Genomic DNA, 17,756 nt, shown 5'->3' with positions numbered 1-17,756 from the left:
TGCAACTGGCTGCATTGAATATTAAGATCGATTATATCATTGAACATTGTCTCCCGGATGATAATTACAGATTTGGAATTACACTTTACATGCACGTGCTTTACTCAGGCTATGAAAGTTGCAGATAAATTTATACTTACCTTTTCTTTTCCAGTTGCTTTAACTATTCAGAGTTTTAATTGTTTAACGTGTATGAGCAGACACGGAAGCTGGTCGTCTCAGGTTGAACGAAAATTGACAAGTTGATTCCCAGATAACAAAATTTCAGGAAGATTAGATTTTAAATTTGGGATTATTATTTAATTTTGCAATTAGAAAAATATTAATAATAATTATCTGAAACTCGTAGTATAAGAAATTATAATTAACATAACAAAAGATGTCACAAGTTCCAAATAAAATTGAACTTTTGAATATAAATATAAGAAAGAGCTTGCCTTCTCAAATATAGAGGACATCGGGAGGGGAAACCAATAAATTATCGAATAAATATGCCTACCAATTTTGTCTCTACTGCGACCTAGGGAAGAAGAAAAGAACGAAAAGGAGAAAAGGAAGGCCAACAACTTGAGAGAGGTTGTGTTTGTATTTTTATTGTATATAGGGTTTGCAATCACAGTATCTCATCGCCCACTCATAGTTGACATAGACACCTGCTGCTGCTGTTGCTGTTTCTGCTGCGTGTATATAATCAAATTATTATCATAAATTAATACAATTTACTATATAATTATATCAAAAAATTTTGATGTTCTCCAGCGTTGCAGTACAAACACAAGTGTTAAATTTAGATTTAAATTTAAATTAATTCCAATACGAATATTAATAGACAAATATAAGGAAAAATAAGTGTTAATTTAAAAGAGATAATAGGTGCAGAAAATGGAGATAAGAATGACAATAATTTCTCATCAATCAGGGGAAAGAAAAGGGAAAACAAAACAGGGTCCTCTGGTCACTCTTAGTTACTGTAGGTCTGTAAAAGAAGGCGGAAAAAGAGCCATTGAATAATTTGATTTGCCAGAACCGAACCACTAAAATTGAGACTGCTATGAGAGAGGGAGAGAGAGGGAGAGAGTCGCCTAGACAAAAACGGGAGATCTTCTTTTAGTTTCCCCAAATTACCCTCCTATAAACAGTCACAATACCAAATTTATCCCTACCTCCCTCACCCCTCACTCTCTCTCTCTCTCTCTCTTCTCTCTCTCTCCCCGCCCCCATCCCCGCCGTTGTTACACGCTATTCAGTAAAGCGGAGCCCGATTCGGAGTTTTCTTCCTTCGATTCATCAGACCGGCCGATATTTCGGATATCTGTGGGAATATTGGCCGGCAAGCCGATAAGCTACTCCTTTTTTTTCTCACAATTTCAGTTGTAGCAGTGCAAGCAAGTGTCCGACACCCAACCCCACCATACCCACCTGAGCTAGAAGACGTCCGAGTTGAAGGGGCGGGTTCAAGGACCGAGTCAGGAGTCATCAAACCGTCATCTGAACCTTGTTCAGGCAAAGACAAGAACTTGCAGTCGAAGAGGAAACTAGATAGCCCACCCACACCTTTGTTTCTAATGACATGATCAATCTGCAAGAAGAGAAGCTCAATTAAGAAAATAAGAAAGATCCAGATTAAGGAAAATGAAGAACTGAAATTGGTAAGTGAGACCTTGCAGGAAAGAGAGCAGAACAGATAAGGGTCCTGTAAGCTTCTATCGCAGGTGTTACAGATGTTGCCGGAGCCTCTGAATTGCCTTGTTTGTGGCCTGGGATTTAAGAATACCACTTTTGCACTGTTGGTGGTGTAGGACTGAGGAAAGAGAAGAACAATGAAAGTCGGATTAAAAACATCAGGTTCCAAAAGGACAATTCAAACATACAATTTACAAGGAGAGAAACCGTGTTGGATTTTCTGTCCACTGTAGCCAATTTTCTCGATAAGGTAAAAGAAAGGATCTAAAAACAGTAAATTAGCATATTTAAAATTAAAAAGAAATGAAGTATGAGAAGAGTGCAATGTCATACGTATGTTCCTCAAGCGTGTTCAATTCTCTAATTAATTATTCAATTACCATCCGAAAATTCAATTACTTACTTGAACAAAGGCGCAGTCGAACAATTTCTGAGCATCACCCAGCCTGATAACATCGTGATATACATACCTTCTTATCTGCAACACAAAGCCAGAGAAAAATTCAATATTTCAGTAAAATTGAAACTTTTTCGTTTCTTTTCTTATCAGAAAAACTAATTTAGAGAGAAACTAACCTGTAGAAGCCTGTGAGTGCTGTGAGGAGCTAAGCAATGAGGGCATATACTGGTACAACAGTCCAAGCAAAATATGTTCTTCTCGTTCTTCTTTGCATCTTCATGAATTATACAAGCGTTAAAGAACTTTTCTCTGAGAAGCACTTGAAGCCAGTGAGGTAGTGGATGTGAAGAAACCAGCTGTATACAAGTATGAACATGAATTCAAAAAACCCCATAGCAAAAAAATCTTTAAAATTAAAATAATAATAAAGGGAAAGAAACAAGAAAAAGAAAAAGAGAGAGAGGAATTGACAGAAAGAAGTAAAAATCCCACCATGATTTTGTTTTCGTATTTGAATTTTGATGAGAGAGAAAGGGAGAGTTTGGTCAGGGTTTATAAAGATAGTGGTAGACTAACTATAATTGCACAGAGAGAGAGAGAGGGAAACGGCGCCTGTCAACGATGCTGCTGGTTTGGTATTACTGTTACCAATGAGGAACAGTAGAGAGGGTGGGAAGGTTGGGGTTTGGGGTTTCTCATTAAAGAGTGGAGACTGTATGTGTGTCATGTTTTTAGTGTTTGTACAATAGACTATATGTGATGCTCTACACTGTAAGGGAGCTTGGAAAATGAAAACAAAATAAAGAAAAAAAACAGACAAATTTTTTACATGATAAAAGTAAACTATAAAATATTGCTCAAACTCGAATCAAAATAAACTTTCCTTTTCTATTGCTATTTACTATGAGCCCCATCCCATCCCCCCAAAACCCTAAACCTCTTAAGTCTCTAACTATTTTCTCTCTCCCCTGTGCCAAGTGCTAAACGACAAGACTTGAAACAGCGACTTTTCTCAGTTCTCGGAGGAAAACGGTAGTGGCCTTTCCTCTTCAAAAGTCCCCATTTTTATATAGATTAACAGATGTTATGTATATATACAAATAATTAAATTCAGGACGAGTCCACAGTAAAGAATAAGCCAGAATTCAATTATATTTTGGTGAAAAGTTTAAGTTTTTAGCTTGAGTATAGCATGAAACACAATGAACCTTTCAAGTTCTTCTAAGAGGGTACAATAATTTAAGGTTGCTTCATAAATATGGTAGGATTCTAACGGGATTGTCCAGTACCTGATGTCAAACCCCTACAGTGAAAAGGAACTACGAAATTAGGTATAGAAAATGTCTGTGTCCAGGAAAACCAAGCCAGTTTTCAATTTGGATTTTCTCTTGTACTTTTAACCCATTGCAACAGAAATTTACGTGTTGCATTTAACCCTTACGTTATGATTCAATGACACAGACGGTATACTCTTTTCTCTTGATAATTTGCAACTAAAATTTCATTCTGTGGGATTTTTTTATATATAAATCAGTATAAATATAGTATTTCCATGGGAAAACAAAATAAAAAGAAGTATATATATTGCAAAAGATTTTTTTTTTTTTAAAGAAAAGAAAAACTGAATATTGCAAAAGTTGACAAGCCTTGGAACGAGAAACCAAATGAATAAAGTAGCTAGCCCTAGTGATTAACAATGGAAGAAGCATGGAAAATAAATTATTGTAAGAGCGAGTGATAATTTTGTTTCTTGTTGAAAGAAAAAAAAATTAGGAAAAAGAAAAAGAATATGTAATGCAGCTAAGGGAGTTACAGAACCGTACGAATTAGCAAACAGTAACAGAAGAGCATCTGACGCGCTGAGTGTACGTAGGACAGCTCTGAGCACACACAGTCGTAGTGGGCAGCCCACGTCCACGCACCCATCCATCACCTCCCCAATGGACAACCCCCAGTTGCCCCAGTGTGCCACCAACGTCTTCTTTTCATTACGTGAATTGACTAATGTATGGCTCGGTTTTTTGCCCAATTAGCCTTTTCTTTTCACGTCTTCTCACGCGTCGCAATTCCCTATTCGTGTACTTCTCATTAGCTATTTCATGTATCCATCTAAACTTATTTAAAAAAAAAAAAGGCATATCCACAAAAAAAAAAAAAAACAAAAAACAAAATTAGCAAACTTTTTTTCCTGTTAGTAATGGCGAGAAAAGTCGTTTGATTTTTTTTTTTTTTGTCTATGCTCAGAGTTATTGCATTAAAGATTCTCTCACCTCTCACGGTAATGCACTCTCCAAAGCCAAGAGCTCCATCCAATCATTAGTAAGTCCTAAAAGATTTCAGGAAAGGCTTGTTCATATTCACAGTTTGGGCCTTGGGCTTATAGATTAGGAAAGGGAGATACCTTTCTTCGCAAATTTGTTCCACCAAAGACAAAATAAGTATGCGTATTAGATTAATGGAATTCTGTTTCAAGGTTTAGAAGTTTGCTTGTGCCAATTGCAAAATTATACTGACACAGAAATAACTAAAGACAAAGCATAATAACGAGCCAATACCAAATTGATATGTCAGCATCATCTTCCCTGACCTTCATATTTCACTTCTATAAATTTACCAATGAAATATTCCAAATCCATTAAAATTTCAAATTTCCTGAATAAATTATCGGCTAATCTTTTTTTTTTTTAAAAATTGCTTAGCAAATACTCATCTGATGTCCTTACACTGATACGGACAAATACTGAGTGTTGAGAGAATCATCATCTTGAGAGCATTCTCGAGCATAACTATCCACAGAGCTTAGATCGTCCAAAGGCGCGATCGAAAACTTCGGACTCGACATCGGCGGCATCGGAGGAAGAAACCTTGGTTTCAGCACACTCGAAACCGTAGATTGCTTCACCACATTGGAACTTCGTTCTTCCGAAGCCGAGACCGGAATAATCGACATCGGCGGCGGCATCGTTGGAATTAACCTTCTCCGTGGAAGCTTACACGAAGCCGAAAGCACCATCAATCTCAATGTTTCTGAAGTTCTTTTCCTCTCCGCCAACGCTGTACTAAGTTTAATTGGAATCGGCTTAGCCCTCAATCGTTGAGAATTTATTTTCTCCTTCTCAACAACAGAAAGCGCCTTCGATATTTCCGTAAGGTCATATGAGGAATTCATTCGCTCGGCAGGCCCCTCCTCCGCCACATTAAGGGCCTGAGATAGTTTTGTTAAATCAAAAGACGGTCCAGTCTCTTTCTTTTCAGTATCAGCACACCGATTCTTCTTCGATTCTGGCTTCATATTTGATTCGACGACCTAAATCTCAAATTCAATTTTTCAAAAAATCAATTCTACAAACCAAACAGAAACTCCACCGAAAAGAGATTCGACGAATCATAAGTTTGTCGCAGTATAAATTTCAAAGGAAAACGACTCAGGCGCCTTATATCTAGTTTAATTTACTCGGACTCTCGGAGGAAGTCGGTTTAATTAGGGTGAAATCCTCCTGATCCTCGGATTCCGATTCCTTGTTGGGCCGAAATAATTCACTTCCTACTGGGTTCAGACCAGCCCAAACTGAGTAATTTGGCCCAGTGGGCCAAGAAAGTTCTAGCCATTAATGATTCCCAAGCACATCCACGTCTTTCACATTTATGTGTTAAAATTATCTAGATGCATATTTTATTTATTCTTTAAAGCTGACAAAAAGTAAATTATTTCGTGTATTTTGATATTTGTGGAGTATATAATAAGTCTCTCTAGTCTCTTTTTTAGGTAAAATAATTTATAATTTTATATTTACCTGAGAAAGGTATTTGGAGTGCAGATGGACCAAGGGGGCATCATGATTGCTTGAATTAAATTAATATAAATCTGTGTCTTAAGTGACAAACTTTATTAATGGATTACTTAGAATATTACCAAGTTGTTAACTGTAAAGCTTTGCAATTTGCATTGATTTAAATAAAGTTAACAAGGTGATATATTATGATCTAGACATGAAAACTAATTGCCTAGACACAGTTAGGGACTTGGAGGTCTTCGTCAACCTCCATAAATCAAAATGTTGAAATCAAATTTTGGAAAAAAAAAAAAAAAAAATCAAAGATGAATTCGGTTTGTAATTTTTAAGTAAACTAACCAAGCATATATATATATATATATATAAACCCTGATGTTTTATTTCTCTGGTTACTATATATGTATTAGAGATAATTTTGAGTTGGCAAAACAAATCCCCTGTAATCATGGCCCCAATTTTCATTTTTCACCAAACCAACCAATATCCTGAAGTGGGCTTCGTGTCTCAGAGTCAACTCACAATCTCCATGAATCCAAACCACTCGTAAAAGGTTTTCATGGTTGGTATTTTCAGTGACCCAAACCTACTCTCAACACATTTTTTGCACTGCACGCATTTTTTCATTCAAACTCCACTTGATGCTGCTCGCAACAAATGTAACTAATATCATTACAAGTTCAAAAAATTAAAAACGAGTATTACATAATAATCATGAATTTTATTTTAATACAACGAATGAAATATACAGTAAAAATCAAAAGAATGTTTAAAAATCCTAATTTTATAATATTATATTAGCATGTACTAGTGTCAATCTGCTCTAATAATAAATGCGTGGGTAAAATTTGTATTTTGTTTTTTACATAGAATGTTTGATGGACTAAAAGGAATATATGAGCTACACAATAGAGCAACTCTTTCCTTTAAATAATATTCACCGAATTGATAATAATTTTTATATTAAAGATAAATTGAACTCGAGACCCTCGCTTTTCATATTTCCTATAAATTGTCTGGCATTATTAAAAACCTTTTTATCACTTTAATCACTTATTGTATTTCCTATCCAATTACATGATTGTGAAATTGGTGTCTGGATAGGTATAGAGAGTCCCAGCATATCAGGTAGTGAAGACTTGCTTAACACTAAAACATGTCGGCTAAAAGTATCACACATGATTTAAAAGGTGAATAAAGTTATTATAATCTAAATTTTTAAATAAACATAGCAAAGTTCACAAGAAATGTGTAAAAAGCTACTTTGAAGCGCATTTGGTTGTTATATACCTCAATATAACAGTACTGTAATGATTGGACCCATTAAAAAAAAAAAAAAAAAAAAAACATTGTTGTAGCTACAAGACATGAAACAAAATTAATGGGTAATCTCTATTTTATTTACTTGATTAAGAAATTGTAATTCTTTGTCTTCTTTGAAGAGCCAATTCAATTTAATGATAGTATATGATATCCATTTCTTGATTATAATAGATGCCTTTGTTTTAAGTGGACACATAACTTTTCCCTGTTGTTTTTGCTGCCTAACCTCATTAATATGAAAATACGACAACCTTTTTTAGGAAATAAAAATTCAATTCTTGGGCTACGAAAGCTCACAGTTTTAATTAGTGAAAAAGAAGCAGTACCAAACTTTACATATTTTAGTGCTGTACAGTGTATTCATTCCTAACAATGATTTAAATGGTCAACATAGCAGATAGTACTTTCAAATTTTTTTTTTTTAAAATATCAATTTGGACCTATGTTTAGGGATTTCTATCGAAATGTCGTTTTCACTGAGTATATACAAATTTAAGCTCAATAGAACATCACATGTTATGACGGTGGAGAGTCAATTCTTTCCTCTAGGACAAGCTTTTTATTTTTGATTGCTTAAATAGTTTCTATATTAAATATTGCTTTCAGCCATTTTTTGATGCCCCTCCACCTAACCTAACAGTCTCAGATTCCACCTTCTCACCTTCATTTCTAAATCATTTATTTATAATTTTTATTCTTCTCAAATTTGTGAAATAACAAACGTTTCCTCTGACAACCATCATTGTATTTTTAATGTTTCCTATCTAAAACCATTTATTATTTCTTTTAAATAATGTAGTAATGCACTTTTTTAAAATTTAAATTATTTACTCTCAATAAATACTTTATCTTTTTTAAAAATACTATATATAAGTTGTATTACTATATTTTTATGTATTCTAGACAAAGGTATATTGGTCTCTACTTTTAAATATATTATTTATTTTTTTTAAGTTCATAATTTTGCTACATTTAAATTATTTCCACTAATGGAGTTAGTAGTTTTTACTCAAACTTTTTCTCTTCTTTTTTAAAGATTATTTAATATATTTTTGTAACTGTAAACTATCAAATCAATATATATTTATATATAAAGAATGTAGAATTTTTCTTAGTATTACCATGTAGGATTTCATATAAATGACATGTGTATGACTTAATTATTTATTTTTATATTTATTTAAAAATAAAATAATTTATGATTGAATTAAATTGTCTTAAATGTAATCGATTAATGTAACATTAGAGGATTAATAACTTGTTAAGTAACAATTTATATAACTTTTAATAATATAAATATGTTACATAATTTATAAATTTTAATGTTATGGGCAATTATTACTTTATATTAAAAAATTAAAAATTTTGTATTAAATTAAATTATGTTAAATATAATTGATTAATTATAGTATTAATAATATGATAAGTTGAAGATTTATAAAACTCTTAATTATTTAAAATAAAGTATTTATTCATAAATTTTAATGAAATAATGAGTTAATTATCTTTTACATTAATTTTAAAATAATCAAATTAATGAATTTTATCACATTTCATTTTACTTTTTTTTAATTTATCTCTGTAAATTTCAATATTTTTAATCTATATTCGTGAACACATGTCTATCTATTAATTTTTACTTTAGTAAAAAAAATCACGCTATATTTTTTTTACTATTGATATATCTTTATAATATTTTTCAATAGTATAGTAAAAGAAATTTCATCCAAAAATCTATAAATTATGCATATATTTTCTCAATTTTACTTTATTTTACTTTTTTTTAACCGTGCATAGCACAAGTATATTGCTAGTTTGCAAATGTCTTAGACTCTAAAATGAGAGAGATAAAAAACTAATTTTCAAAAAAAAAAAAAAAAAATCAAAGGGAACCAGATAAAAAAATTTTGACTAACGTTGTTTAGGTCATATTTTTGATGGAAGATTTTCATTTAATTCCCTGATTAATGATTGGTCAGTGATATAGAATTACGCAATACGCTGTCCACTAGCCGTTTCCCTTATTACCGTTAAGCATAATGTCAAAAGTCAGCTTAACGATGAGTTAATAAAAAGAGGAAAGGAAAACTGATGAAAATTTTTTTAAAAAAGAACTAAAAGGAATGTAAAAGCAACAGAAGAAAAATGTGCAGCAAAGCAAGCGAAAACCCAACATCGACATATACCTTCCTTCAAAGACATTCAAAGCACAACCCAGAAGGAAAATAAAGTGGTATATTAGTATACCTCAACGTTTCTCTCTTTTTCTCTTACTTTCCTTCGTTTTCCTTTTCCTCTCTAATCAAACACTTTTATCCTGAGAGGAAGAGGGGAAAACAACAGTTTGGAATTCAATTCCATTCTTAACAATCCGAAACAAGAAAGGAGAACAAATCCCCCAATTTCCCTCTCTCATGACAGAAATGATGGATGGTTCCTCAACTACTCCCAAAGCCCCACCTATCTCTGAAATGTTCCAGAAGTTCGCTCTCGCTTTCAAGACTAAGACTTTCGAATTCTTCAATGAGGAGACTGCCGCCGATGAACCCTCCGATGTCGACGGTTTTTCCCTCCTTGACTCTGCTGAAGATTTCATTCCTGACCAGAAAGTTATTATTCTCAAACCCGACCAACCCCTCAATCATAGTTCACCGAGCCCTCCGACTCCATCGAGGGAGCCTCAACAATTGTTGCCGCAATCGACGATAAATAAGTCTATGGAGCAAACCCAGATCAGGGCTTTAAACATCCATTCGGCAAAAACTTTGATTTCGTCAATATTTGCAACGGTTTCTTCATTTGAAGCTTCGTACTTGCAGCTGCAAACTGCTCATGTGCCTTTCAATGAAGAGGGCATAAAGTCCGCGGATGAGGCTCTGGTTTCGCATCTTCAGAGACTGTCTGATTTTAAGCAATTCTATGGGGATTTATCCAGGAATCCTGATTTCGGCGCAGATTTGCCTTTTGGGTCGTGCTTGGAAGCTCAGGTGCAGGAAAATCAAAGCAAGCTGAGAGTTTTGGGGACTGTTTCGGACCATTTACAAGCAGAGATTGATCGAAAGGATAATGAAGTTACAGCTTTAAGGAAGAAAATGGGTGACTTACAAAAGTCTAATTTCAACTTGTCAAAGAGGTTATCTGGTAATCTGAATTTTCATTCATCTTGTGATGTTTTGTTATCTGTTAGGGTTTTCATTTCTGTGTTAAATGATGCTTGTAAAGCAACGTATAAATTTACTAAGATTCTGATCGAGTTGATGAAAAAAGCTGGATGGGATTTGGATTTGGCTGCGAATTCAGTTCATGCTGATATTAAATATGCAAAAACAGGGCATAATCGCTATGCTTTTCTCTCATATGTTTGTTTGGGCATGTTTCGAGGGTTTGATTTAAAAAGGTTTTGTTTGGATCAGGATGATAATACTGAAATCCTCTGTAATGGCCACAATTCCGATTCTGGTAAGATACATAGTTCTTTGAAGCAATTGCTTGAGCATGTTTCAAGCAGTCCAATAGAGTTGCTACATAGGAATCCTAACAGTGATTTTTCTAAATTTTGTGAGAAGAAGTATCAAGAGCTTGTTCATCCGACAATGGAATCTTCAATTTTCAGTAATTTGGATCAAAATGAAGTTGTTCTGAATTCATGGAGATCACTAAGTTTATTCTACGAGTCATTTGTTAACATGGCTAGTTCAATATGGGCACTTCATAAGCTGGCGCTCTCTTTCGATCCTGTTGTTGAGATTTTTCAGATAGAGAGAGGGGTTGATTTTTCAATGGTCTATATGGAAGATGTAACAAGAAGATGCGCCTTACCGGCTAAATCAGGAATGAAGGTGGGGTTCACAGTAGTTCCAGGATTTAAGATTGGAAGAACAGTTATTCAGTCTCAGGTCTATTTATGTGGCTTGAAATGTACAGGGTAGTCAATCTCACCGTTGTATCATAGAGGGAACTTGGAAGTTACACCGCCTAAGCAAAACAACTTATATCTTGCTTTTGGTTTGAATATGCGCACTACAATCCTTGAGAGTTTGATTGTAAGGAAATGTCATCCACACGGGATTCCGAAGGACTCATCTCAGTTAAATATGCTCAGAAAGGAATCTGATATATGAAAAACTTGGACAGGATAAGCCAGCTCTTTGCTGTATGGTTGCATTGACAGGCACTGGGAACAACTATGGTAATAGCATGCAGCTCTTGGTTACCTTGTGATGTGTAGTTATACTTCCATCTTGGTTGTGAATTTCTCCTTTCTTTTTCCTTTTGCAGGGTGCTGTGTAAAAATTGCTGTAAAGTTTTCTTCTCTTTTTTGCTTTTCTCCCTTTTGTATTTTGCTTCAAGCTCTCTTCTGACACAAAAATACATTACCAAACTGTGTATCACACCCACCCTTTTTTCTTTTTGAGTTGGAAACATTGTATCTGCATCAAGCTTCTTTTGATACTTAACAATTCAACCTGGAATTGAAAGTTCTCCTATAATGATTCTGTTTATGCTTAGTTGTGAATCAGATAGCTCGAGTAACATTCATTTTCTTTTGACCTTAATCAATTTCCATTAGAATTCTTTTACGCTTTGGAAGTATGATCTTATCTTCTCGCTTGCTGCATAGTTTTCTCTATTTTATTTGATCAATTCTGCAACATTCATCCTCTCACTTCTTAGCTATTCTCTTTATGGCTTCTTGATGTCTGTTTAACGAAACTCTATATGACGTTTGTTTTTTTTTTTTTTGGCTTTCCTTGCTGATACCTTGCACAATCAGCGGATGTCCACCTTTCCATCCTATGGTTGCGTATGTGATTACTATTTTCGTCGTAGGATTTTGTTTTCTTATTTGATGTAATATGATGCATTTCATTTTTTTTTTTTCAAATACATTTTAATACCTTAAAGATTTTTTTTTAACTGTTACAACTTTAATTTGATGGAAAATGAGATTTAGTTTGCAATACTTTTAAGATATTTTAAAAGCGATCTTAAAAAATAACTTGAAATTTAAAAAATATGTTGAAATTAAAAAAAAAAAACTTTCTTTTTTTTTTTTTAATATTGGGAAAAAGGGAATTCGAATGTGTCGTTTTGCACATTTACCCAGGAAACCCCAAAATCATGACGGAGAGATTATTTGGGCTGCACTCGGTTAGCAATTGCAGAGTTCACTGTTTCGGTCCAATTGACAATTGTCCTTCATATATGGGCTACTGACTCTGGCCCACTAACGAGGAAAAGAGCCACCGCCAATGTTTTTGTACCGTTTAGCTACAAGGTTTCATACAATAGCTAGATTTAACCGGAATTAATTTCTCGTTAAACAATTAAATACAAAAAATTAGTATATGTGATATGTCTATTTATCAAATTATATATATATATATATAGTGCTCTAAAAATTTCAAGTTTGATAAATAAAGCAGTGCGGAATACTTTAATAAATTGGAGATTTTGCATATTTTTTTGGTGAAAAAAAAAAATTAAAAAGCCATGGAATTAATAATTATTCATTGAATGATGATTGATTGTTACAAACGGAGCACATTTACCATTTAATTATTAAGACGTGAAATGATATTTGATAATATCATTTACAAAACAATATCCTTTAATTAATTCACATCTTAATAATTAAAGGGTATTATTTTCTAAATGAAATTTGACAAAGGAAAGTTCAAAATCACTTTTCTTTTCTCCTCCTATTTTCCTTTTTTTTTTTTTTTTCTTTTGCTTTCTCACAAACAAATCAAAAAGACCAAAATCAAAAACTTTCCATGAAAAAAAAAATCAAAGAGTCCATAAATTCAATTTTCAATATTTTAATGAATCCAACCTCAAATCTCAATTAGTTGTTGAAATAACTTGAAATAGAATTGAAGTAAAGAGAGTATGGATCTGAAAGTGGAGCTTTTTGCAGGCTTCGATAGTCTTAGAATAAAATTTTCATCAATATTTAAAATCCTAAATAAATAAAACTGATTTTTAAATATTTCCCAAATTTAATAAATCATTAAAAAAGAGCACAACTTTCTCGATTATTATTCACAAAAAAATAAGGCAATGTTTGATTTTGAACCCAAAACTCGATCTCTCTCTCCGCAGCAGCATGGCATAGAGCAGAACTATCTCGGTCGAAACGAAACCTCTTGAGTTTTCCCTTCTCGACTGCACAGAGAAATTCATTGTATCAACATTGGCTGCCTTCAAAAGGTCAGTGGTAAACTGGGATTAGGAAATTAGAGCTGTGAGAAGATTATGAGAGAAAGGAGAAGAATTTTGGTGGTTTAATTTGGTGCAGTGTCGTTTTATGCTGAGCTTAGTTAATTTAATCAAACTCATTAATAGAAATAATATTTTATTTTAAACCCTAAAACAAATTTGGATTTGGGATGGAATTAGTGTCAAAGATACCTGTAAAATAGTTTAAAGTAGTTTGTGCAATTTGGGATATTTTTTCTTTCTCCATTCCATATATAGTTTAAAGTATATATTAACATTATTACTTGACAATTAATTAATTAATTAATAATAGTAAACTGAGTAGTTAGACAGAAGAATTTTACTAGTAATGATAATGCTAACTAATATTCTAATTTTCTTCTGAAAAAAAAAAAAAAAAAACGAATATGGAATATTCCAAAGTAGCCACATTATAAAGACCTTCGGTTTCTTATATAATTAATGGTTTTCGGGAGATTATATAAATATGTATGGCGGTGAGACTCCAAAATCTTCTCCCAAACCATACTAACATAAAACCCATACAGTCTTAGCAGTCCAGTCTTCTTGAAAGAAAGGTTTAATGACAAGCAAGTACTCTAATAACAGTTGAAGAAAAGAAGAGGAAACCCTAAAAGTTGCAGTACTTTCTTTCTTAGTAAGGGGAAACGTCCACATTGGCAGCACAATAAAACCCATCCTTCATCAGAACGTCCTCTCCTTCCTGCACAAACGCAACACACAGTTAATAATTGAAAGAAAAAGAATTCTCCTTCTGATCTATTTTAGATCATCACAATGTCAAAAGAAAAAGAAGTGTTAGCTTTTAGGGTTTCTTCTTCAGAACTCAAAAGTACCTGTTGGCGCACGTTAGTTTTCTTCACGGGTTGATCAGGCATAAGTCCGAAGTGAATATGAGGGAAGTGGGCCCACTGAAACAAACAGACAAGTGTATATAATATTATATTATATAATTAAAATGAAAATGAAAACACTTATTTGATTGATGGATTGATATTGGCAAAATGGAACCCTAGCGTGGAAAAGTTGAATTTTCTTGGATCTCACATTCTTTGCAGCTGCGCTAAAAGCCTCTCTGTGGCTTATATCAGGATTTCCAGCTTTGATGCGTTGGATCTCGTCCCTGCAGATTGGTTCATGTCAAGATCATGTATATTCCTCACTACTGTTGTTAATTCATGTTAAAGGAAATAAAAGCTTCAAATCTTGAAAATTTACGTTACAAGTTAAAGATTTACTCACTTGATAAAGCGATTGTAGGCAGATGGGACTCTCTGTCTCTTCTCCGGAGCTGGACATGTAACACACAGACACAACAAAGACAAACACACGGACATGATATGTTATAATCACTTCGCTGACTTTGTAAAATATTTCTCATCAATTCATTTATATTTTTTTCTCTCTCTCTTCATCATTACTTCATCATTATCATTATCATCTCTATCTATCAATCCATGGATTCCCTATCTATAATTCCGGGGCACAGAAACTCTTTTTTCCTTCTTTCTCTTTCATTCACTTATAAATGGATATTTTAATAACAAAAGAAACGTGCAAACTGAAATTCAAGAAACCATTTGAGTAAGAACAAAGGTCTTTTGTTTTTTGGGCTTCCTTTTTGTATATTTTGGGACTTATCAAGAACAAAGCACGCAATGATGCTATTGGTGCATATAGGGTAAATAAAAAAAGGACCGAAAAGCAATGCAACTGATGAGCTAGCTGTGCAGGCAGATCTGAATAGTAGGCCATTTTGGTAGTAATATATAAATGTGAGCTCAGAAGAAGAAGAGAAGGATAGGCATCAGATAGATTCTTGCTACTTGACACAAAACAAGAAATCTCAGTGACTGTTGATTAGCAATAAGACCTAACCTAGATGGCATAGTCTAGCTTTTCTCAAAAGCACTTTTTCCTTATTTCTTAATTAGTTAAGAGACCAGTATAATAGTATAGAATAATATGGTGCTAAAGGCTAGAGCAGTCAAAAGTATTGACTAAATTTCACGTCTTCAAGAAAACAAAGGTAGACATGTGAAGTCGTCGACTGTTGACCTCAAAACATTGGAGAGGCTGCTACTCATACAATTGAAAGAAAAAAGGCCACGTCATGTAAAGGAAGTAACAAACAAGAAGAAGAAGAAGAAGAATCTCACGTCTGTTGACAACAGGTGGCTTAGGAAGCTCCTCAACTCCTCCTCGCACCGGCATAATAGGCTCATTTGGGCTTGGTTGATTGATCAGCATATTTGGTGGTGTTGCGCTCCGGATCTCCTCCTGAAATGGTCCAGTGACCATAAAATTTGAAACAAATAATTAATTGATTTCTATACACATATATAGTTTAGATTTTTTTTTTCTTTTTTTGGAACTTGAAAACCCTAATTGCTGAAGTGTATTAATTCCGAGAATGGAAAGTTCACAAGAATAGTTATATTATGAAACCCTAGAAACATGGTATACCAGAATATTCTGAGGGTTGAAGAAAGGGTGACCAAGGTGGAGCTGGTTAGCCGCAGGAAGAAGGAGCCTGCGCATGTCGACAGTCAAGAGGTTGGTGCAGTGGCCGCATCGAACGGTGACGGTCTTGAACAAGCTAGAGCAAGGGACGCTCACCTGAGACAAGGAAAAAAAAAAGATAATTATAATTATAGAAATTAACATTGAAGAAGAAGAAGAGAAGAAGAAGAAGGATCAGAAGATCTAAGAGAGTGGACAAAAGACAGGGAGAGAGAAAATGATACCGCGAGGAAAGTGTCACAAAATTTGCAATGGACGTAACAGAGCTCGTCGGAGGGAGAGAGGTGGTCCGGTGAAAAAGCAGCTGATGAGGAGGACATGTTTGATTCTTGATTTGATTGATGGAGTAGTGACTGATCAGTGGGTATTTTGTGATAGACAGATAATAATCCTCTTCTTGGATCTGATCTTCTTGATTGTTGAGTTGTTACTATAGGATATAAAGGGAGGGAGAGAAACAAAGATAGAGACAGAGATAGAGGAAAGAGAAAGAGTGGGAAAAAAAACACCACTGTTAATGTAGTTGGTGATTCAGCAGAAGCTGAAACTTTTCTTTTTCTTTTTTTTTTTTTCTTCTCTTTTCTTCTTGCTTATAATATTATATAGACATGTTTTGTTAGTATTTTGTACAAGTTTGTTGATGTATCATGAAGAGAAGAGGACGCAGTGGGGAGGGAGAGATGTGAGGTTAAAGAGAAGAGAAAGAAAGGAAATGAATGGTTGGCATTCCCAATGGATGTAGAGAGAGAGAGGCGGCAGATGTGGGGGAGTGAGAAAGGGACGTGTGCATGGGCTTTGGCTCATTCACCTGTTGTTTTCACACTTAAAAAATTTTAGATTTATAAGTGAAAATAAAACCTTATACTTTTTCTTGGTTCTCTACAATTCCATTCCATGCCTAAATGTATTAGATATGCTGTTTCTGCTTCTTGTGTTCTTTATTAATATAATAATATAAATATATAAATATATAAAAGCCCTAAAGAGCGGGCACCTCTTTATCTATATATCCTCCGTCTAATCGTCTATAAAACACTTGTAGCTCTTTGTCAGCGCCTATATATTGTCCCAATCCCAATCTGCGCTATAGTTTCACGTGTCTTTTCACCGCTTTTGTCCTGTCTGCTTTCTTCCAAGCCCACAAATCTCCTTGATTTCATTGGCCGTTGCTCACCTAGCTGCTACACCCTCCTTGCTTCCCGACACCTTTGTGTATTATCCTTTGAGTCCATCAAATCTTCTCTTCTCCACTTAATTATTTCTAATTGCAACCTCAACTCGTGTGCATCCTGTATATAATGTTTCATGTACGAGAAATTTTCAATAATTCATAAATTTAAATCAAAATCTTCTCTTTTGTTGTGTTTCGTATATGAGAGATTTCAAACACTTCATAAATTTAATTCAAATTCTTTGTTTGGTACAATAAAAATAAAATAAAATCTAATACTTATATTTTTATTTTCATAAATTTTTACAGTTTGCATAAATTTTAATATTCTTAATCTAACTATTACCTTTTTTTTTTTTTTTTGATTGCTCATGAAAGTAGTAAACATCTTCCGAGGGATGAGATGAGATGATAATAATTTCTTTTCCCTTAATCAGAGGTTTTGAATTCGAGTTTTGGCTATAATTGAGACTCGATGGTCTAAATTAAAAAAAAAAAAAAAAAAAAAAAAAAGCAGTCGACATCTCAAAACATCCTTATATTTTGGGTTTACCAAGTTGAAAGGTGCACGATTTAAAAGGAAAATGTGGGATAAAATGAATATGATTGAACATAGGCGAAA

General features: G+C 33.7%; 3 protein-coding genes across 3 annotated transcripts; 1 reads left to right on the top strand and 2 right to left on the bottom strand.

Moving 5' to 3' along the window:
* Positions 1–836: 836 nt before the first annotated feature.
* On the bottom strand, positions 837–2,896 carry LOC105643153 (PLATZ transcription factor family protein). The gene is made up of 5 exons (XM_012228225.4): positions 2,576–2,896; positions 2,260–2,439; positions 2,087–2,161; positions 1,661–1,801; positions 837–1,579 (listed from the first exon to the last, which is right to left on the bottom strand). Exons 1-5 carry the CDS (start codon positions 2,576–2,578, stop codon positions 1,244–1,246), a joined length of 735 nt encoding a protein of 244 aa, XP_012083615.1. The 5' UTR covers positions 2,579–2,896; the 3' UTR covers positions 837–1,243.
* Positions 2,897–9,300: 6,404 nt separating this feature from the next.
* On the top strand, positions 9,301–11,699 carry LOC105643152 (DUF641 family protein (DUF641)). The gene is made up of 2 exons (XM_020682657.3): positions 9,301–11,386; positions 11,476–11,699. The coding sequence occupies exon 1, from the start codon at positions 9,612–9,614 to the stop codon at positions 11,124–11,126; it is 1,515 nt and encodes a 504-aa protein (XP_020538316.1). The 5' UTR covers positions 9,301–9,611; the 3' UTR covers positions 11,127–11,386; positions 11,476–11,699.
* Positions 11,700–13,842: 2,143 nt separating this feature from the next.
* AFO (Plant-specific transcription factor YABBY family protein) lies at positions 13,843–16,548 on the bottom strand. The gene is made up of 7 exons (XM_012228223.4): positions 16,188–16,548; positions 15,907–16,059; positions 15,600–15,720; positions 14,683–14,731; positions 14,488–14,563; positions 14,277–14,351; positions 13,843–14,143 (listed from the first exon to the last, which is right to left on the bottom strand). The coding sequence occupies exons 1-7, from the start codon at positions 16,281–16,283 to the stop codon at positions 14,075–14,077; spliced, it is 639 nt and encodes a 212-aa protein (XP_012083613.1). The 5' UTR covers positions 16,284–16,548; the 3' UTR covers positions 13,843–14,074.
* Between the last annotated feature and the right edge of the window lie 1,208 nt (positions 16,549–17,756).

The sequence above is a fragment of the Jatropha curcas genome, chromosome 5, assembly GCF_041381405.1.
Source record: "Jatropha curcas cultivar XTBG-Jc1 chromosome 5, XTBG_Jcur_1.0, whole genome shotgun sequence".
NCBI lineage: Eukaryota > Viridiplantae > Streptophyta > Magnoliopsida > Malpighiales > Euphorbiaceae > Jatropha > Jatropha curcas.
Note: the sequence above shows the minus strand (reverse complement) of the source record. Positions and strands in the feature narration are given on the sequence as shown.